The sequence below is a fragment of the Solea senegalensis genome, linkage group LG11 (genome assembly GCF_019176455.1).
Source record: "Solea senegalensis isolate Sse05_10M linkage group LG11, IFAPA_SoseM_1, whole genome shotgun sequence".
Lineage (NCBI taxonomy): Eukaryota > Metazoa > Chordata > Actinopteri > Pleuronectiformes > Soleidae > Solea > Solea senegalensis.
In genome coordinates this window covers 15,149,496-15,172,388 of record NC_058031.1, presented here as the reverse complement: position 1 = coordinate 15,172,388, position 22,893 = coordinate 15,149,496, and the positions used below count along the sequence as shown (strand labels likewise).

The 22,893-nt window shown below is 40.2% G+C and overlaps 1 protein-coding gene across 3 annotated transcripts in view; it reads left to right on the top strand.

Moving 5' to 3' along the window:
• LOC122776969 (kazrin-like) overlaps nt 1–22,893 on the top strand; it is a 62,369-nt gene that overhangs the window by 6,800 nt on the left and 32,676 nt on the right. For all 3 annotated transcript variants that reach the window (XM_044037813.1, XM_044037811.1, XM_044037812.1), the window contains exon 2: nt 21,675–21,782. In XM_044037813.1, coding sequence (XP_043893748.1) covers nt 21,675–21,782 — 108 coding nt within the window. The remainder of the gene's footprint in view (nt 1–21,674; nt 21,783–22,893) is intronic.

Genomic DNA, 22,893 nt, shown 5'->3' with positions numbered 1-22,893 from the left:
GTCTGATGGAGGTGCTGGGTAAATGGAGGAAAAAAAGAATGAAAGAGTGAAATGAACCATTAGAGCATTTGGAAATCCAAGTTTCTGACAGTCATGATAAACTTGTGGTCACAAGCAAGAGGGAGGAGACATTATGTAACCAGACAAGCATCTGGACCTTTTTTTTCTTAATAGGAATGATTGTAAATGTGGGGGCAGGGGGCCAGCTGAGTCCCGTGATTGCCCTTGTGCTGCCTCCTCTGGGAGCCTGACTGTCCCGTGGAGCTGAGGGCCAAATCAATGACTCTGATTTGTGCTGCAGCTGCGTCTTCTCCACAAACATTATCTCCCCCACCACGGGGGAAATGCCTGCTGTCTTATTGAAATAAATGACTGCTCATATCAAGAGCTTTAAGGTGCACACAGAAGAGGAAAGCTGTGGCTCTCAAAGTGACATGGACACATTGGCGTACTCCGGTAGGGGCGACGATCCATTCATTCATAAAAATGTAGCATGTCGTTGAGCTGTTTTGATCAGATACATCCTGTTTCTTTATTTATTCATGCATTCGTTCAATACCACTAGCTCATATGTGTGACTTTTATTGTCCCCCTCCCAAACATATTCATTGTTTCATCCTGTTTTGTCTTTTTTTGTCGTCGTTTTTTTTTAGCAACTCCTGCTTTTACTGTTGTTGAGTCACTCCACTCTGATCTTCACTCGGAGCTAACATGTTCACTTTGTTTTATGCTTGTATGAGTGAATATGAGTCACATCTGTCATAGAAGTCCAGCACACTAAGGTAGAAAGCCACAACTTTGCTGTCATACAATGTGGTAATTACTATATTTGTGTGTGTGTGTGTGTAATCATTAATATTAATCTTCATCAAGCCCGTGTATCTGCAGCACCTGTTTTGCCCATGTTCTTTAAACAAAAGGTCGAGGTGCGAGGAGGAGCTTTGGTAAAAGCAGGCTTTGTAACTTTGCCGAGTTTTGATGTTTGTTGCTTTTATACAAACCTCTTTGATGCTGATTCTGTGTTTTACGAAACCTGACTCATCAGTTTTAAATTGTCAACTGATTCCTTTCCTTGAGTCATGTTTTGTCTCGGTTAAGTGTAATATGCTACACAGTGAAAGAAAATCCAAAGAGTGGAGGGAGACCTTTTCTGTCCTCTGCTTCTCTTTCATCCTTCTCTTCCCTTCAGGATTTCTCTCTGATAGAAATGTGCTTTTTACTCTCTTCTTTCTTCCGTCTTTGAATGCCAGCTTCAGGTTTTTCTTTTAAGCTAATGCTGTTGTGCTCTCTGAAATTTTCTAATTAAAATTCCTGTTTGTAACGTTGGTTGTCACCGTTCAGCTTATTTTAAGCTTCTCTCTCAACAACTGTTTTCTTTTTCTTTTTCTTTTTTGAAAGTTAAGTCAATGTGGGTTGACAGATTTGACTTATATGACTACAAAGTGAAGTGAGATGACATTTTCCTCTGTAGCACGGCAGCAGAATGTTTCACCATGGTCTATGGAGTTGTGCCGGAGGTTATCAATCAAGTCAATTTCTTCCTGCCACTCTGTTCCCAAAGTGCTCTGTATTTACCAAACTTGTTCTTATTCCTAACATTTTTGTGGCAGCTTATTCCATGTCGACAACGGTGCTTTGACCTCCTTCTTTTTTGCTCTAATAAAGAATATACTGTAAACTAGCTTTATTTTGACCTCAGAGCCACAGCTGCTAGTCGCACTGATAGGTGGTTGAATAAAATGACAGGCTGTCACAACAAAGATGGACACTAAAAATCTATTCAGTACTAAATCTGTGAGTGTGAGTGGAGTGAATGTATGTGGTGGCTGTAGGTTACTGTCTGCTTCGTCTCAATAATAACCATCATCCAAAAGAATATTTGAAAAAATACAATATCAAAGATCAGCGCTTGTAATAATAACTCATTATTTATTCATAGTTTAGAGAGATTGTTTAGTAACCAAACCTGTTTTATACCATGCTACTCATTCTGACTTATAGATCTTTAGTCCTGTCAGCAGTGTGACTCTAATGATATCGGTTTGTCACCTTGTGTCTGTCCAATTTGAAATGAGTGATCTATTGAAGGGTCACACGGTGTTATAGTGGTTAGCACTGTTGTCTTTCTGCATGGAGTTTGCACGTTCTTCCCGTGTGTGTGTGTGTGCGTGCGTGTGCGTGGGTCTTCTCTGGCTTCTCCAGTTTCCTCCCACAGTCCAAAAACATGCAGATTTGGGGATTCTGCAAATTGCAAATCCTCTAGAAAGTTCACAAAGACATAAAGTTAACTTACCCGGCAAGTCGAAAACAGGACCACCATGTCATCACTTTGCTGCCCTTTCTGGGCTCTCAGTTGTCGCCGGCATCCAAACGCAGCACCGATGTTCGCTCTGGTCTTGGATGTTGTTTAATGTGCGACCAATACCTGTTTTTGGCACATTTTCTGTCATCTGTCAATTTCTCAGGAGGTGGGATTATAAGATTCCTGGTTTAATCCCAGATTATTCCGTAGCCTAATGAAGTGTCCTTGAGCAAGACACTGAACCCCTAAATGATGTCCCATCATGAATATGTGAACGTGTGAGTGAGGGAGGGGGTGAAAGACAATTTGTTGTAAAGTTGCTTGAGTGGATGACAGCTTGTGTGGTCGTGTACTCGTAATCTTGTCGTGACACATTTTCAACCTTATTTCCATGTTGTTATCACAGAACAAACCTTTTCCTCAACCCTTGTTAGTATTATGTATCTCATCAAAGTCCTAAACTGCTTCTAAACAAATAAGTGGCAAGTAAAGTGCGTTTTTTTCTGGTGTTTAAATTTTATTTCAATTTATTTGATAAATACTCCAAGGTTGTATTTATTTGCTGAAATTCATGCACTTTAGGATGAACAATTTATAGACTGTAATGACTTATTAGAGTTTCCGATGCCATTGTTGCTGGAGAGAAATTAATCATCTGGTCTGTGATACTGGATCTTGAGGTTTAACAGATAAGAGGTCCTTATTTGGCCCTTTGATCAAGTCATCTGTCCTCAGATGCTCTCTGTCTCTCCCTGCTCGTCTGAAAAGGTATCATCTGGCACCAGCATAATTAGAAAACTATTCACAAGGAATCAGATTGACTTCGGAGAGACTCAGGCAGGCTTTCATTTTAAGTCTTTTAAATCTTCACAAATCTCCCAGTAATCTCTCATACACTCGTCTAAACGATGAGATGGCAAGACGTAAGAGTGCTGCAAAGTTTATTTTATCTCTAAATCTCCCGCACTTTATAAATTCAATGTTGGAGTCCTTTTATTACACCCAGTGAAAAGTGCTTGTGTGTTATTGACAGACTTTGTTGTGCAATCATCCGCTGGCACAGGGCTGTGTCGGTGCCGATCAGTGATGTAAGTGCACGCTGTCATCCTGAAAGTAGTCTGCGGAGACTTTTCATTTGGCTTTGTTCATTCGATTTGAGCAGTCGGGAGGTTTTTTTTGCGTGACTTTGGGGTAAATGAGGAGAGGAGGAAGCAATCATTTTTTAATTTGTATGGCAACGTGTTTGACACAAACATGCGCAGGCCGGATGAGAACAGCCTATTCTTGTTAGAGTGAGGACATGGTCGTAATGAGAGATGTGTGGAGAGGGAGAAATGACTGTTTGAGGGTATATTAGCGCCTTTTTCTGTGAACCATTTAGCGGCTACAGAGCGATACACTCTGAATGTTGTGTTTATCGTTGTGCTCTTCCGTTTTTCTCCGTAAATACTGTACATCTAGGTTAGAATGAAACATTTTAATTGATTATACAATTCTGCAATCAAACTGAAGGTTAGGTAAACACTATTTAAATGAAGGATCAACTATTGAATCCACCCTCTGTAGCTTTTCAGACGTCATGTTTTTACAATTAGATTTCACATTTATTTTGTGCAATTTGTAGAATTTTAGGAAACTAGTTTCTTTGTAGATTCACTGTGAAGTAATCATCTGATCGATTGTTACACGGTCATCAAGTCAAGAAAAGAATAGTTATTTATTCTTAGCTTCTGTAACAACCACATAGCAGGAAATTCAGCAGTGAAAGTAGTAAAGTCATACATCGGGGGGTCGCTGAAACATGACAAGCAATCATTATTTAATTGCATTTAATGCCGTTCTCATTGCAATGCCTGTCATTCACTTAAAGGAGACAAACAGTCCAACAAAAACATGTTTTCCAACCCACAGCATAACGATGGGGCCCCAGTGCTCGCTAGTTATTAATAACAAAGCCCAGCATACTTTTGGCTATTGTATTAGTATAAGTAGAGAGCACAACATGCTGTACGTCACAACGATGGGCTGTGTCACATGCCTGCTCAAAAATGTATTTATTAAGAAATAAAACATAGAATTGAGATGTATTTCTTCCACTCTTTTTATCTCACTGCATTACTTAAAATATTCATTATACATTAATAAAAAGAAATATTTTACTGGACCTATTTTTGGGACTTAATGTAGTTACATATTTCAGCCACTGGGAGGGCACTGACATCCCCCCTCCAAACTCCACCTTTGAAAAAAGCACTAAAATGTGACCATTTGGAAATGTTTTCTTGTGGTTTATTTATGTTGTTTCTGTCTCATGCTGGTCCAGCACTGCAATAATGTATGAGGCACTGACCATGTTGTGTTTTCATCAGAGACACAATAAAGATTGCAGGTACAGCAGTGCTCTCATAATGAATCAGTTGTGAATGTGTTACTATGAGCAGGAAAAATGTTAATTACAAATATTAATCACACAATAACCACCCTGAAGATTTTCCCTGGGGGAAACTTTCCTTCAGGTGCAGCATGAAGGCAGCACAATGGCTTCACTGACAAAGTAGTCACTCTTTTGTAGGAGGATGATGAGCTGCTGAAAAGGAAATCTGAGCTGCTCTGAATCACTTTTTGAAGCACTATCAAAGTCTTTTTCGTTAATCCATAGCTCTGAAGTCAAATCTGCTGTCTGTCCTGCAAGAAACGGCACCTATTAAAAAAACTGCTGCCACTTCATTTACCACTCGAGCAAAGGGAGAACATTTATTTTCTAGGCAATAGTTTGGAGCATAGTTCCCACTTCATTTGTTTAAATTGCTCTTCATCTCAAGTGTGTCTCACATTACTTCACAGATTATACCGACACGTTTATATTTACATTTATCTAATCAACAGTCACTGAGTAAAATGAAGCTGAATATCAAAACAGTGAACAAGAAAACAGTCTTAACATGAGAGGAACCTCAAGTTAATACTATTAACAAACATGTCAGTGGAATTTGGAATCCATCAGCGCCTGCTCTCTTTGTACTGAAGTGCTGAGAAGATTCAAAGACGGTTAGAGAGACGGGAAAGGACAGCTTTTCCTTTGGCTTATGCGAACACACAGAAAACAACAAAACAGACAAGACAAGGGACCGTCGACTGCCACAAAATGCAGACTTGTTGGATTACCGTCCTTAAAGTGAAGGACAGCCTGGAGTGACAGACAGCGACTCGGCTGTGAGATCTAAAGCTTGGGAGCTGTAGAGACAGTCAGAGACCTGGTGAAAGAGAAGGAGAGATCTGAAGACGAGGAGAGGCAGTGTGACACAGCAATAGAGAGAACTACAGACTTAAAATAAAGAAGGAAGGGAGTTTGTGGGGCAGGCATGCCTCAGGGCCTGGATACCTACTGCGGAGGGATTAATGATGCTAGGTCAAACCCTGACGCTTGTTTACAAAATGACACACGGCCATCTTCACCGCCTTGCTGTCTTTCTTTCACGCGCTGGAGGGCACAAACCAAACTTTATAACGACAGTGTCACTCGTGATAAGATCTCAAGAGCGGAGGAAACGCACCGCGAGCGATGAGAAGACGGAACCACAGAAGTTACGTTTCCATTAAAATGTTGCACAGGTGCGTTTCGCGCCAGTTGTTTGGGTTTTTTTTCTATTTCGCTTAAAATAAGTGCACATAAAAACAAGTGGATAGCAAATGTGGCTATATAAAGAATGGATGGGGTGCAGAGTTGTGCAGTTGGGAGACAAGAGCTCTGTGTGTAACATCGTTGGCTTATTCACTGACATATTCAGAGCTATCGTCAAGGACACAGGTGTAGTGCCTGTAGAAACAGACCTGTGTTACTAAATGAAGGCTACAGAGGTCGAGAACAAAGAGAGGGTGATTTTCCTCTTGTGTAACCTTGACCTTGAGTGTCCCACTCAGCACGTCCAGATGAGGATGAACTCTTTTCTTTCATAGTGGAAACTGCTTGAACACGCTGTTGTGAACACAAGAGCAAAAGGCAGGTTTCTGTGTCTGTTGTCCCGTCGTGGCACAGGTCAACTTTAAACTCTTGCGTGTGCTCAGGACCTCAAGGTTACGTCTCAGAATGCTTCAAACGTTACTTTCTGCAAGTCACCTGAGGTGAGGAAAAAGACTGATCTCTACTTTACTTCACTGGTCAGGGTTTTAAGGTCGCCCTTCGCCTAGAATTTATCAGGGCACAGCAGCCAAATCCAGGACTCTCACACACTCCAAGCTTGAAATAAGGCAGGCCCGAGTAATCTGCCCCTACCAGTGGAAACATAACGCAAGGGGCGCTGGACTTGTTCATAAAACTGCACACTCCATGATGTAGTCCGTGCAAATGACTCTGACCTCAGAGGCAATGCTGCACTGTATCATCCATTACAAGAAGCTGTTTTTAGCAGGGGGGGGTCCCTTTATTTAGCTGAGACACTGTTGTAGGTGACCTGTAACCAAGCTGCTGCTGGAGTGGCTGCTCTTTTCAATGTAGGACACGTGTTTCAAATCCACTCCGTGAGGATTATGTCATTTATAGTATTGTCCATGTACCTGACCAACAGTCCAGTAGAGATTATGTTACTTTGACCCGTTGACTGATTATAATCTGCTTTAAGAAAAAAGAAAAGCATGTTTAATTCTCTCTGTATCTACTATTAACTATCATATACTTGTGAGTGTTTTCACATGCTAGTTTATGTTACTAAAGTTACAGGATATGTCAAATTAAAAGATAAGATCTGAGAGCAGTAGTTGGTGCAACATCGTTAAGCTTCTCATTCAACTGCAGCAGATAAACAATCGTCGGGGCGAAGCAGCAGTTTGATTGACGTCGATTAGTACGGAGGCAAATATAGCAATCGAGCGACTTGGCAGGTAAAAAAAAAAACTGTCCGTGTCAAGGTTCAAAGAGTGAGCACCTCTGCATGTCTATGTTCTGCCAGCAGGCAGTGTGTGTTTACTCAAAACAGCAGCTTTTGTTGGTGCAGGCAGACAGAAATGTCAACACCCAGTAACCGCAGCACTTAGAAACTCCCTCCACTTCTTTGCCTAGCAACACATTGCAGTGACAGCTTACATCACCACGCTCGCTGGCTGAGTCCTCTGCTACAAAACTGTCAGCAGCCATATCTGCAAATGGGCACAGGCAAGTCATCGGAGTCGGAAAGAGTGACAGGAAATACTGGAAAGCCATCTCGCTGACAAGAATTAAGCCCATTTTGTGATGCTGTTGGTGGGGAAACCAGATATGAATTCATGCATGTGAATCATGTGGTTCTGTATGAGGTTGTATCTTAGAGAGGAACTGCATCATTTTGTGTGATGGCTACACAATCAACAGTTATTATAGTAAAAACCAAAATTGAACAATGTCACTGTAAACATGTAGTAACCAGTAAAATGGGCTGCACAGCAGTGGTCCAGTTAAAAGGAACAGTCCATTTGTATTCAAGTAATTCATTGCTGAATATAGTTTTAATTCTTTCCCTGTATGTGCTACTGTGTGATGTATGCCCCGTGCATTCAGCTAATAATCATATTTCTTTGTTACTGAGCTGTGGCCACGGATTTCAAGCAGCCTTTGTTGCTTACAAATTACATCTCTCATTGTTAACGACTTCACTTTTGGTAACACGTGTGTTTATTACAGAAATGGAGCTTTGTGTCATTTATTACATTAGCGGGCCAACCAGGAGCCTAATTATCTGTCATGGATTAATAAAGTTCCTGTATCTGCTTTTCATTATAAACGACTATAACACTATACTGTTAACTCATTGAGTTTTTTTTGAGTTTTTCTTTCTTTGCCTGAAGAAGTGTGCTCTGGCTTAGATTATAGAATTGGATGATTCTGTATTTTTCTCCATTTGCCTATCCTTGACTTGGCATAAGTAATGGACATTTTTCCTGGATAAATTAACCTAATTGCTGACACAGAGACACATTAACTCAAGCACACCACATTTGTTTTATGTGGGGGATTTTGAATACAGTCTACAATGGGATTTCTGTATAGTGGCTGTAATTCTACAGGCTTCTTAAAGAACTCAGACCCAAATGTCCACCTATGCCATTTCGACCTGCACTGTTGAAGTCACAGCTCAGTGGCAAAGCCATCTGAAGTGCAGGATCATTTTTGTGGATTATCTTGTGAATCACTGTTTAAGATAAGCGTGAGCTGTGCATGACATTTTCTTTCCCCTCTCATTGTCTGAGCTCTGTATCCTGCGTTTCCTCTCTGGATGAAATGACTCCTTTGCACTAGCACAAATATATTTAAAGTTTTTATTGTGCTGGTGGTGGATTTCCTCGAGTTTAGGGTTAATGCTTGGTCTTGTTGTACATTTGTCCTGCCAGAAAGTAAAGGTTTTACAGCCGCTGAGTTTTCCACTCTCTTCTCTCATGGCACATTGACTAATGTGACCACTCCAGCGCCAACCCCCAACCAATATGTCTCTAAGGAGCTTGTTAGCCACGGACCTGCATTGACCCCGACGCCCTTGCCTTTTTCCCCGAAAGCTGAAAAAGTTACCGATTTCCTTTTTCTTTTTTTCTCTCCTGCCATTTATGGGAGAAGTCAACTTTAACTCCTTTACCATATAATAGATACTGGTTTGTTTCTATATAATGTTATATCTATTAATAATTGTTTCCAGACTGTTTTTTAACACTTTTCAAATCAATCCAGACTTTGAGTTGGTAGTAACAAAGTGTGTGGGCTGATTCATCCTGCCTGAGAGGGCTACTGAAGCTCAGACACTTATTGGGGCTGACTGTTGATCAGCCCACTACCCGCTGCGTTCTCCCATCCAGTTCCCTCCTTTCACACATGAGCTAATCGATAAAGCCGGGCACACCTGAGTGCTGCTGCTGCTGCTTAGGAGGAGTGATGAAGAGCGTTAGTTAGATTTCATAAAACCAAACGGCTGTCATATGAGCATCTGGAGATGCTATGTGGTTACGGGCAAACTTTATGGAGTCCTTTTGAGACGCTATTCTTTGTGCATGTGTGACAGGGAGTGGGGAAATAAAAAGCTGAATGCCAAGTTACTCCCTGTTTAAACCCAACAGGGCAGTTTTATATCTGTGACCCAGGGTCATTCATCTTACTTATAGTTTTATGTCAGTCCACATACATAACAATTTATAGCATGGCGAGTGCAACATGGCCTGTGGGACTCACTGACCTTTGTGAGTCTGTATATTTGGGCTCTGTTGATGGTACTAAGACTTTTCCTTTTATTACAGGCAGCACTGCAGTGGAAATACACGCTCGCTAAAATACACACTCACACCTAAAAAGTGTTAGGAGTGACACATGGTGTGGTCCTTGCTTTAAGGTTCAAGGAGGTTATCTTCTGCATACCTCAGTAATGCTATTTATATATATACATATACATATATATATATATATATATATACATATGCATATATGTATATATGTATATATATATATACATATATACATATGCATATATGTATATATATATATATGTATTATAATGTAAGAGAACTGCAGCGTCATCAGTCGTCAATATGTCTGACAAACACTGATCAACATCTTTTTAACGTTTTCTGACATTTTATGGACCAAACGATTACTTGATTAGTGGAGAATTGACGGATTAATCGATTATGATAATAATGTTGGCCCTCATAAACTGGTACCTGTCCAGAATGTAAGCTGGGTCTGTTTCTGATTATTTCAGGGCTTCAGGCGATCTATAGTGCCATAGACAATACGTTGATGGATGGCTTCCCTTCCCTTTTAATAAAAAAAATATATTTTTTCATCGAAATGAAGTTTGTAAGTACTTGGGGTGTCACTTTTTCAAAATTGAGTTTCAACTTAATCTTCTGTGACATGCTATTTATTTAAAAAAAAAAAATACTTGAAGCAAGGTCAAGCTGCAGAATGCCCTCTGTTAGATTACTTCAAATGAAGAGGCTGAACGCAAATGGGTTTTTAAAGTTTAAGGCCTGTCATCCTAACTCTGAACTGATATTCGAATTTGGGATAGAAAGTGACAGCCCTGGTAAGAACATTAGTTGTCTGTGAGTCTCACTCTTTTCCCACCACACACTTATCCACCTCTGCAAGCATCGGGGAGTTGTCCGGTGCTTCATCAGCTATCTGCAGTTAGCCGTTGAGTCACGCCACTGGAAGAGGCGAGGGATGAAGACTCTTGTTGGACCCATAGTCCGAGCTGTTGGTGGAGGAGGAACTCATTCTCTTTCCTCACCCACATTTTTTTCCAACCCAGTATAGGAAGTAAACCCTTTGATTTGATTTCCTCTCAGTGGGATGGGACGCAGTTGTTCTACATTGTGGATATTTCATCCTTTTGTATGGAATTCTTCATCCACAACTGAAAAAAAAAGTTGTTTCTGCAATTATTCAGAATATTGTTTCTTTTACAGCCCTTTAATGGGCATCCCGAGCTCATTCTGCACATCTTCAAGTTGACTGAATGCCTGTTGTGAATGCTGGAAGTGTCCTACTATTTTCTTTCCAACATATGCAATGATGCACGGAGACAGGACACCTTCATTCACTGCAAGCTGCAGCATGTACGCCGTGCACTGCAGACAATTAGCGTCTCCATGTTTCAGGCGAAGCCACGTGTGAGAAATATCTCCGACTGGGGACAGTTAGCGAGGCTCAATAAAATCCACAAATCTGCAACATCCGACAGCTTCAATGAGGGAAAAGGGCTGGTTTTAGGAATGATTGTTTAATATAATACATGTCACTTACATTTAAAGGTAATAAAAGTAATAAGTTAGGTAGGTTACTTTTGTTTTACTTTCATGTACTACGAATACAGTTCTACAAAGCCAGGCTTTTTCAAATTTATTTCATTTTATCCTTTTTTTAAGTGTTAATGAATGTGACAACTGGTGTTATATTATAATCACCAATAAAGGATATGGGGAAATTTCAAAGTTTTCGGGCACATCAGGGTATTTTAAGTATTTTTGACCGTCTGTAATATAGAGAAAAGACTAATTCATTAATCAATACTTTATTACCCACAAAAACCAGTGGTGTGCAACGGACAGTTGCAGAAAAACAAGCCCAAAGAATCATTACCTCAGTGTTTTATTCTTCTGTTCATTCATCATTCTTCCAGTGTTGGATGACACAATATATTCAGCATGAATGTCAGTGTCTGTTCACCTCAGACGCTGCATTAATATCACCTGAAACAAATGGAGGAAAAAGGATTTTGTAAATTTGTGAAGGTTATCGCGTCGTACATTTGCACCCTGCTGTTGACTTTATTAATAGACTAAATAACCTTTTTCTTTGTCTGAGAATCTCAATCTCTCATAGTGGAAATCGACAAGAAGAAGATGACAGTGCTCTTTTGGGGCATTTTAATCCCTGACTGTGAACACAACCTGGTTGGGACGAGGTTATGTTCGGGAGCCTAAGTTACCATGGTGATGTGGGTTAAAAGAGAGCCTCTTTTCATGACACAAAGTTAGACTCTGCTCTCCAACCGTCTAAGCGGCTTTGGAGTACATTCCTCTGAACTCTGACAGAAAATACATTTTAACCTGTTGTTTCCATGAAGAGGTGTTTTGTTTGAGTTTCAGCAAAAATAACCACTTGGTCGGATGTGACATGGTGAACCGTGATCAAACCTCTGAACTTCTCCAGCGGAACTCGACACACTCGTATCATTAGTTGACACACTTATACTGCGACTGGGCACTGCGTCATCACGTTAGATAGTGGAAAGTGATGGTTCAATGTACTTGAAACATGTTCTATTATATTATCAGACGAGCACGTTATCATTCACGACTCAATTTCTGATTTAAAAACAGAAGCAAAACAAGGCAATCAGAGATGGCAAACTTCACCCTATTCACGCAACAAGCATCTGTCGGCCTCTGTTGGTCAAATTGGCAAGTGCAAGCGTGGAAACGCAGACAGACAGTGGACACTGTGTGCTCCCCCCCCATTGTCAGTAGAGGGTGCTGCAGCAACCTCAGCACCTGACTTCCCCGCCCCCTGCGTATTATCCCTTGATTTAAGGAGTGGAGAAGAGGCTGTTGTCGAGATTTTTTTAAGCACTGTTTCTCTTTTTTGCCTTGGCAGTCACAAAAACTGCTTATATTGTTTGGGACGATGGCACTTGAGATGGGCAATTAAATTCATAGTAAAGGTCTGTGAGCACAGTTGCCAGAGAGTGCCTCTGTCTTGAATCCTTGTTGCATCACAGCAACACCTTCTCTTAACATCTATTCTTTGTTGTTATTCACATTGACTACATTGACACCAACCTGACAACGGTTTGCTTTGAAAGAGGCTGCACTAATTTTATAGGCTGCTATGATTGAAATAGGAGTAACTTATCTCGTGTGCTCCAGGGAATACCATGATCGTCATTTGGTATTCATGGTGCAGGATTCTCTCCCAGTCAATGACTGAAGTGCTGAGATGAGAAAAGATTTTGCTCGATGTGTAACATGCCCCACAGCCCCACACTGAAGTTAATGTGTGACAGTTGGTTGGCCTTGAAGTGGGGGTAAGTGATGCTCTACTAGCAATTTGTTTTGCAGACTGCGATGCTGAAAAAGTAGTGTAGCGCTGGGTCGCTCGTCATGCTCTGTGAGCTTCATGGACCAGTGGTAACCTGTTTGATTGTTATGTCTGCACAGCGTTGCTCTCTCTGAAGGATGTGTGTGCCTCTTTCCTTCTTTGGTCAATCTGATGTGCATCTTGACACAGAATCCAATCTTTGTAACCAGGATACATTTTTAAACAGCCAACAAGTCCAAATTATTTGATATAGATCAGTGCCATGCAAGGTCACAATGCTCCAGTTTGTTCATGTTCTTTTTCCACCAGTAGTTCACGCAGACATTTGTAAGGATTTACATTTGAACAAAAAAAACATTTAAAATCCCCAAACAAACATTAAACAATCCTAACTAATCCCTCTAAGCAGAGTGTTGTGTAATTATCTCCTGCTCTTTGTTCCACATTAAATTGTTTCCCGAATTGATTTTCTTCTTGGCGGAAAGTTTTGCGTGGAATATGGACAAACTTTTGAGACCTATTGCACACAAAGAGATGTCTTTGTGTGGCTTGACATTACCTCTGTACTCTTTGAACACAGCGAGTGAGTGGACAAAAAAACGCTTTCAGAAACAAACATGCATAAAAAGTTGTCCGTTTTAGAGCCATTCAAGCTGTTCACACCCTCTCATTACCCCTGTCACTCAAAAATAACCCCACACAGTGTAGCGATGGAATGATCAGTGAGTTGCACGGCAAGCTAGATCAAAGTAAAACCACTAGGGATGCACCTACAGTACAGTGCGCAGAGGTGAAATAAATAGTCCCAGCACAGAACGTCTTATCTCACTAGATTTACTACACTGACATATCACATAGTTATTCTCCATCTGCGTCTTGTCTCTCACCTTTTCATCCATTCATTGAGTTCCCCATCATTTTATAATTGGGAACTTTTGCAACAACACTGTGGAGTATCTGACTCCACACACACGCCTTCACACATCAGCACAAACATTCAGCAAACATCCAGACAGTCATCTGTGAATGGGCACACTTGCACTGCCTTAATTGGGATGAAAAATCCAAAGTGCATAATGTAGTTCTTCATCGCGCAAAAAAAAAGCATCTCCTTCACAGCAAGGATGAATTTGCCTCAAATCCCTCCTGATAATCTCTCATTCTGAGCCAAACTCTCGTCTTTTCCGTGCTGTTCGATGATTCAATTTCTGATTATAGTTTCTTTCTTTCTTCCCACCCCCACCCTGCCTCTCTCCTGTTGTCATGGCCATGTGCATAAAAGTGAAAACTTAAACTCAAGAACACAGTTAACCCCACCATGTACTGAAAAAATGTATAAAATTAAAACTTTTGCACAGTTCAAGAAAATGCCCATTGCTAAAACTGCCAGTGATAACATGGTTGTCTTTGAGAGAAATGTCACTACTTCAATGTTGCATCAAATAATATAATCTAATTTAATATATTATATTATATTATATTATATTATATTATATTATATTATATTATATTATATTATATTATATCATATTATGTTATATTGTATTGTATTGTATTATATTATATAATTATTTTGTATTATTAGTAGTATTGGTATTGTAATAATAATAACAATTATTATTATTATTGTTATTGTAATTAATTAGTCTAGAATCTGTTGTCCTGAAGAACAATCACAAACAAAGGAACATCATGTCGTGGTCAAAATGGGACTTGGCTTTAGACTATAAATGAACACAAATCATAAAACATAAGTTCATTTCATATTGTTTGTGATTGGGGACAATTTATAAAAAAAAAAGAAAAATCGAATAAATACGTTTTTGGTTTTTTTTGCGTGTTGGTGCCATCTTGCATTTCGTGGAAACGCTGGCTTTTGTGTCTGTGTGTTTTGTGTGAATGCCACAGATCAGAGATAAAGACCAGTTAGCAGACACTGTGTTGGGTACATGAGCAGAAACAAAGATGTGGTTGTCAGGAGCAACAGTGTCACGAGCCAAACTCTGCATTTGTGCTTGCTGTGTCCATTTGAAGACGGTGGCGAACATGACCATAAATTATAGGCACGTCACAGAGACCATCAATTTGTCATCCTTTCTGCTCATGTCTTGTTCACATATTGAGTTGGTGTTGCTCGTGTGCCTGAATGATAGTTAACTGTCATCACTCCATGATGATGCCCGCCTAATTTTGAGGGGGGGGGGTGGTTAAATGTTGGAGATAAGCAGACACATGTTTGTGCGTCAGTGAAGTTTCAGGAGGAAAAATCAATGCCTCTGTGGCAGAACAGTATGCACCGCTTTCCCCATTTTGATATCCGACATTTTAAAAAGACAAATGCAGAGAGCAAAAGAGTGATGATTTTGAGGTGGAGGACGAAGGTTGAAGTCGGCAAAAAGAATACAGCAGTTAAAAGGAAGCCGAGGCAGACAATGAGATAGGGAATGAGCTGAGATTTGGAGGTGCGGATAGGGATCTGTTGAGAACAGAGTGAGATAAATGATCTCTTGTCAGCAGATGAAAGAAAAATCCAGGAATCAGAAATGGGTATTTGTCAGGTGTTAGTAAGTTTCAGATTTTGAGGAGAGAGTAGAACAGAGATGAGCCTCAGATGAGTGGCTCTCATCACAGAGGGCTAGATGAGTTGTTATTGCCTGAGAAGAGTTTGGGAAGAATGGCCAAAGAGGGAACTCATGATTGTGTCTTCTTTGTTTGTTTTTTTTTGTCTGTGGCTTTTTCCAGCTGCTGATTTGATATTTGCGGCGTGGCTGAATATGTCTTTTTGCTATTTTAATCAACATCTCTGAGAGCACACACAGGCTGGACTATGTCGTCTTACATTGCAGTACTGTAGGAGACAGGAGAAGAAGAATAACATTAGGATGGAACCAGTGGCAGTTGCTTTGAAACAGGGGAAGCTCATTTATTTATACATAAATTCTGCCCTTGGTTACTTTTGTAGAAAATGCTCTGTCTTTGTCATTATTGCGTTTGGTGTTGAGCGACTGTCAGTGAAACTTAAACTGTCTTCCAAACTTTTCCCATTAAAAGACTTTTTCTGTCAAACAAAGGGAATCTGGAAGCATTGACTTTTATACTTTTATACTATAAATATGTCTCGCCTCTGAATCTGAGCTGCAGAGTCATTTCCATCATTCACACTCACTGAGTAAATACATTCCTTGAAGGAGACGGAGGAAATGTAAATCTCGTTACATACTAGCTTTGTTTCCTGACATCTGTTCCTCTTATGTTTGCTCCTACCTGGTTGCTATGCCCCGACTCTCTCTGTGTCTCTCTTCTTTGGCCGTTTCTCACCCTCGCCTTGACACTTTCATTAATATCTTTCTCTTACTCACTTCTTTCCTACTGTCCACTTCCATTTACTGGCACACTTAACCTCAGAGCCCGTCTCCCCTTCCTGCTGCCCTCCAACATGCGCCAAAGTCTTTATCATGTTGAAGGAGAGACTTAATCATATTTCGTTACATGGCAGCTGTAATAATGACATTCAAGGACATAATTAAAAATCAACATGCCCATTTTTCTTACTACTACATTAACATGAAGATGTTCTGGTTCCGTTGTGTTTGTTTATTTGACCTTGTGACCTTTGTGTTTGTTTGACCATGAGCTGCCTGACTACAAAAAATGAAGTACATATTTAGATGACATTTTCTGGAAATGTAGGTTGTAGCCCTGAGATGATATTATTAGATGTTGGTGTTGATCCATGTACGCATGCGTTGTTTTTTTTTTAAAACATCGTTAACCTTGGCATCATACTTGATGAGATTTAGATGACCAAATTTTAATAGCTTTTGTTGTATTTCAACACTGATGAAGAGCAGATAAATCGGTGTGTAGTCCGTTGTCTGTAGTCAGTCATATTTATATTTTCTTTGCCTTGTCAGTGGAACATGTAAGTGTTATGTTCAACATGTGTGGAGATGTGCTCTACTACACATCTCCAAGTGTGGAGGTTAATATTAACAAGACAAACGCAAGGTCGTTTTCAGGGTTTAGGGACATTCATTATTCGGTATCTGTAAATTACGTCATAAAATAATAAAATTGTGTCTACTATGATAGAAATCTGTCATCACACTGTAGTGTTTTCCATGTTTCAAATACACTGACAAACCTGTACACAATTGAATAAACAGAACAATTTTACGTAATTACTCTGTTTTTCCCGTGTTCCCAAAGCCCGTTAAAAGGACAGTGTTAGTATAATGATCTTTGGTGTTTGTGCTTTTAGCTTACATGTGTCACACAATAACAGAAAAGAAGAGAAAAGCAACAAACAAAGCACTTATCATCTTTGTTCTAATGTGCTTTGCCTGCCTTTAATGAGAGAACATATCCTGTATGCCTGCCAAGCCAAGATCCTTTTGAGAATACAACACTTGGATATTTATGCACGTTATTATTTACTTAACTATGCTCATATTCTGTTTTCTATGTGAGTGAAGCAAAGTTATGTGCTGCTATGTGCATTCTGCTAATATTATAAGTCCATGGGTTTTGTCAGAATAAAATTAAAGCTGTAATATGAACATAATCTTTTATATCTCAGATAATATTTAAAGCTGTCCAGATGTGATCTAAATGGGACATATTGTCAGCGCACGTGAGTTTCTCTAAGGTTGTGAAACAAATGTGGTGTTCTAAGTGGCCGTGCTCCGGCCATTTCAGCACAGGCATCTGTCTCCGGTCTGTCAGTGAGTTGATCAAATGGGCCATTTTTCGTTCGACTTGCAGTGGTGATGTGTTCATTCCTCTAATTGAAACTGAAAATGACATTTACACATTATCAAAAAGCCTGTACCTGGTCAGCTCAAGTCACGCAGGGAGCAGCAAAAGTCACCAACGAGTAACATTCCCAGTCTACATATTTTCTTTGAATGGCCCACCTAGCACATTTAACACCCTTTCATCATAGTGTGAACGGACAACGAACAATCAATGGGATCAAGGATGTTTGCGTGGGTGGCTAAATGTTAAGCACCAGCCTTCACAATCACATTTCTAGTCCATTAAGTCCAATTATCTCCAGGATATTTATAGGACACCTTGAATTGGCGTCTTGGGGGCAGGTGATGCAAGGAGGGAAAGTCCTCTCCTGGCTGCTGGTGATCAGTACATGAATATATGCACACTTTATCACATGTCCTGCAGCCTCTGGACCAGAGAATGGCAGTGCAATTAAAAACAAGTGGCAGACGCAAGGAGAAAAAAAAAAGGGTCAGTGCCTATCAGCAGACTGCAGACTGAGTTGGGGAGCATGGGCAGCTTGGTGAAGGTTCCAGCAACAGCATCTATTCTTCCCCTTAATCACCTCCACTAGTCATTAGGGTCTTCCTTTCTTCCAGCCGTCGCCGTCTCCTGCGCTGCGTCGGCAGATAAAATATGGCAAGATAGAGGAGCGGGGGGAACCCCATTAAAATGGTGACAGAGAAGGGATAGAAAATGGAGGAGGGGGAAAAGAAGAGGTGACATCAGAGTCAGTCAACAAAGGATGAAGTGACGGCTCAAGGGAGAGAAGTGGTGACAAGACTGCGAGAGAGAGAGAGAGAGAGAGAGAATTGTCTGACCATTCCTCTCCATCTTCCCGTTAGGACTTTGTGGAACACTCGAGCAGCAGAGCATTACAGTATGGCAAGTTTTTATATCATCATCATTCAGCTCATTAAGACTGTGGCCACGTGAATTATCGCTACAGTCTGTGAACTTGAACTCTCAGGTGTCAGGTGCAGTGCAGGACTGGGATCTTCGTAATGGAGCACAGGATACTTTATCATGCTTTGTATGGCCACCAAGGTCTTCAAGCGTTTTATCATTATTAATACAATTATGCCTGAATAATGTGCGCCATGGAAAATGAAGTCATTCTGAGTGGCTGGACTTGTCAGAGAGACAAAGAGAAGAGGAATGTTTTCCCCGTGTTTGTGTCAACCGCTGAGAACCATAACGAGTAATTCACGGTGATTTAAAGGCTACATCAGTGATCATTACCATGTGCAAGGGGTAATTATAGAGAAACACACTGACATGTGAACTGCTCTGAGTTCATCTGGTAGAAGTGGGCAACAGGACCTATATAAATAAGAGCTCTCAAACTGACGTTAATAATAATCTTGTTGTGAAGGGGGACGCAGACAGTAAATGAACACCCCAAGCAACAAAGCGAGGACACCAAATATTCTACCTCAATTTTGCACATTATATTTTGACTGACTCGCAGAATACGTGAATCCCCACAAGCATGTGATTTTTTTTGTCCAATGCACAAAAAGTCTGGTGCTAGGCTATCTCTGTTTTCAGAGGATGGATTATTCCCTGGCAAGGATCAGTATCAGATCTAAATCTTGGGCTTGCATGCATAAAAGTGTTAGGCATTCAGATAGTCCATCATTTTCTCTGCAAAACAAAACAACATTCAAGTTTAAGTGAAGAAATGGCAAAAAAAGAACTGAAGAAATGAATGTGAAAGTCAAATAGCTTCCACTAGGCACCTGTACATAATGTTTTTTTAACAGTGTAGATTAAAAAAAACACAACTTCCATCGTTCCATTCGTTTATCCTCTTAAACGGTGTGGCTCATCTTCACACCGACGAGCTTCGTTAACTGTGTCTTTGACAATATTTCCACTGGCATGTAAGAAACTGACGAACAAAGCAGAGAGAGGAAATGATGCTTTTATCTTAAATCCCACATCTGTTACCCCACACATGATTTATAGGTCAAAGTTCAGCATAGCAGGTAGCAGAGCAACAATGGGGATTCTTGTTTTGATTGTTTCTATATATTGTCTTTATTATCAGCACCAGATATTACATCTCTCATCTGTCTGTCTGTCTGAAAGCCTGTCTGTCTGTCTGTCTGTCTGTCTGTCTCAAATTTCATTCTTCCTCTTTGCGCTTCCCTCACAGTAGATCATCTGCTTCCATCTCCTTTCCCCCATCTTCTGTTAGACAAACTGTCCCCATGTCCTTCTTAACCCTGGTACAAGCACTGACCCTCAGGACCCAGCAGTTCTCATGGAAACCAAAAAACCTGGTCCTAATGAGGCAGAACCTCACTGAGAAACATGAAGAAGTCATGATTTGTAGCTTAGGGTTATGCATTAAGTGGGTGAGGTTGCAGGTAGGGGAACGATTTAGACTGTGTGTGTTTGTGTTTTACACCTGCATTATTCAGATTTCAGTCAGAGAATAATGCACCCTTCTTCAAACAACATCAATTACACATATTGATTATATATCGTGAACACTCACAAGATTATCAACATTCAATAATTACTGTGTGAAAGTAAATGGAACATTTAAATGGAAAAACTCTTAAGTTACAATTACAAATGAAAGCCAGACTTTTATATTTGAAAGACAAACCATATGAAAATAAATCCTGTAACCTTCCTAAATGTCACACCGTTTTAGTTGTGACATGACATATTTCGTACTGCTTCCATGCGTGCACTTTTAACAGAATCTCCAGTCATGACTGAGCGCAATGAATTCCCCAGGTTTTCACCTCTATCATCATCAAGCAGCCGTCATGGTTTTCTTGTTATTTTGCTTTTTCTTTCATGTCATGCTTTCCTCTTCCCTTGGTGGCTTTCAAGGGCACAATGCAGGGAAGATATTTAAACATTTTCACCAGGCCACTTGGCAGCAGCCGCCGCTTAAAGCAAGCAGATGGCTGTGCACTCTGAGTTCAAGCAAAAGAAACTCCTAGTCGATAGTGCCAGAGCCTGAATATTTTGCAGGCTGCAATGTGACTCGTAGTTCACCTTCACCTCAGATGGAGACGATCGCGGTGGTTTAGTGTCACAAAGCCTCTCGCCTACACACATTTATGCAGTATTACAAATTCTTCAACCAGTAATAACGTCTTAATAAGTGGGTGGTGATGGAGAGAAGAGCAGGAAGAGGAGGTGGCCAGAGAAGAGCAAGAGCGGGAAAAGTAAAAAGGGCGACATTTTGTTTACTTGAAAGTGAATTGTGCCGTTAAATATAAGTGACATTTGCAGTCTCAGGGGGAAAAACTCTTCATGCATCTTTGAGTGGTACTAGAAGCATGAGAAGAAGTGGGCTTCACGTGGTAAAGTCATTTTAACAAACACTTTTATGTGAGCTGACCTGGAGCGATGCATTCAATATGTATTCACTGTGTTCTACTACTTGGATACCGAAAAGTAAAAAAAAAACAGCATATTAGAAAGCACTGAACCTTACCAAAAATCAAATCACACTTTGGGTCATAAAAATGCTAATAATTATATCCAGCAGTCTCTTAAAGCATTGAATGTGTTTAATGTGTTTTAAGTTTGTATGCTTTTGCAACAGTTGTGCGTTCACGCTCAAGGTTGATGAATGTAAGCTCCTGTGGAGTGAGTACAGCTTCAGCACTAAGGAGTGAGCAAGAAAGTTTATTATGTATTTAAGAGGGACGTGTGGAGTTGATTGGTTTCATTTTTGTGTCCCAGTTGCCCTCATGCAGTCGCTGTCCAACACAGACTCTGTTAGTTTGTAAACCGCAGTATATTTTGTGCATATTTGTGAATATTTACACTGATGAAGACTTGAATGTATCACATGTTATTCATGCATATTCATGGTCCTAATTTCTTCGTAGTCGTTGCACTGCATTACTGATTGCTCACAAACATAACCCACACACAGAAGTACAGTAATCGCTGAGATGTTTACCAAATGATCCTTGTATTTCTTTGAAATCATTTGGTTCTCTCGCCTGATCTTGTAGCACATTGGTTAACTCTGTTATTTGTTATTCGTCCTCCTCCCAGATCCCTCTCCTCAACCAAAACAGAAGGTGCCAGCAGCTGACCTCAGCTACAAGACTGAAATCAGCAGCCTCATGGACTTCAACTCTCCAGATGCTTCCCTCGACAAAGGTGAGCCCTGATCGCTTCTGCTGAATCAGAGCTCGTTATTGTAGCGGGTTTTCTAATTCAGTGCCGCGTTGTGTTAAGGAAGAGTTGACGCACATACAGCAGACAGTTTAGAAACATAACATAAACATAAACATGGTCCAGGTTGTGACTGGCTACTTATATAATATATATATTTAATATATTTTATATATATATATATGTATATATATATATATATATAATAATGATATAATATGGACTCAGTCCTGTCAGAGATGTTAAAAGAGCCAGACAGACTATTTAAAGATTCCAACAAAGACAATGGTTATATGACATATGATGATGACCCTCCTCCCTCATTCAACAGGTGATTTCATTCGTGTCATTGGTTTGAAAAAAAACATTTTGCTAGAAATCCATTTCATCATTTTGGATCTATATGTCAACATTTACCAAGATTAAATTTGATCATGTGCACGTTAACACTTTTAATGTACAGTGTGTAAGATTTAACACAGTGCTAGTATACACGGGGTTGATTTAAAATTAAACCCTGTTTAACTCTCAAATCTGAATGGTCAATTTTCACACTTTATGTAATTGAGTAATCGTGGCTGGATGAACAGTGAATAGTATTTTTCAGCCACTTCCATCATTTTGAACCATATCATCATCCTAAAGACCAGCTCCTAAACTTTAAATATTCCCAGAGTCTTCTCTGACCAGGTGACAAACACGCCTGCAGTAGTTAAGTTTGTTGTCTCTCTCATGTTCCAGCTCTTTCATGACAAAAGCCTTTCTGAAGGAAGTGGTGTCTTGTAGAGAGGATCAAGGTAGCTTACGATGGCACCGGTACAAAAGAAATCTCTCGGATTAAGTAACTACACCATAAAGTTTTAACTTCTACACAGGCTGCCAGCGTGATGATGGATCTTGTGTCACATAGTCAGTCCCCAGGGCCCCTGTTCTCATTAATGTGAGTGTGCACAGGTCTATGTGGGGCTACCAGCTCTCTTCTCCACTCTGTTGATGTTGTGGTGATGCTGGGAATGTTTACAGGTGGGCAGTGTTTGGGAAAAAAAGGGAACAAAGACGCTAATCTCGTTTTTTTATGTTAGTAAAAATCTCTCGT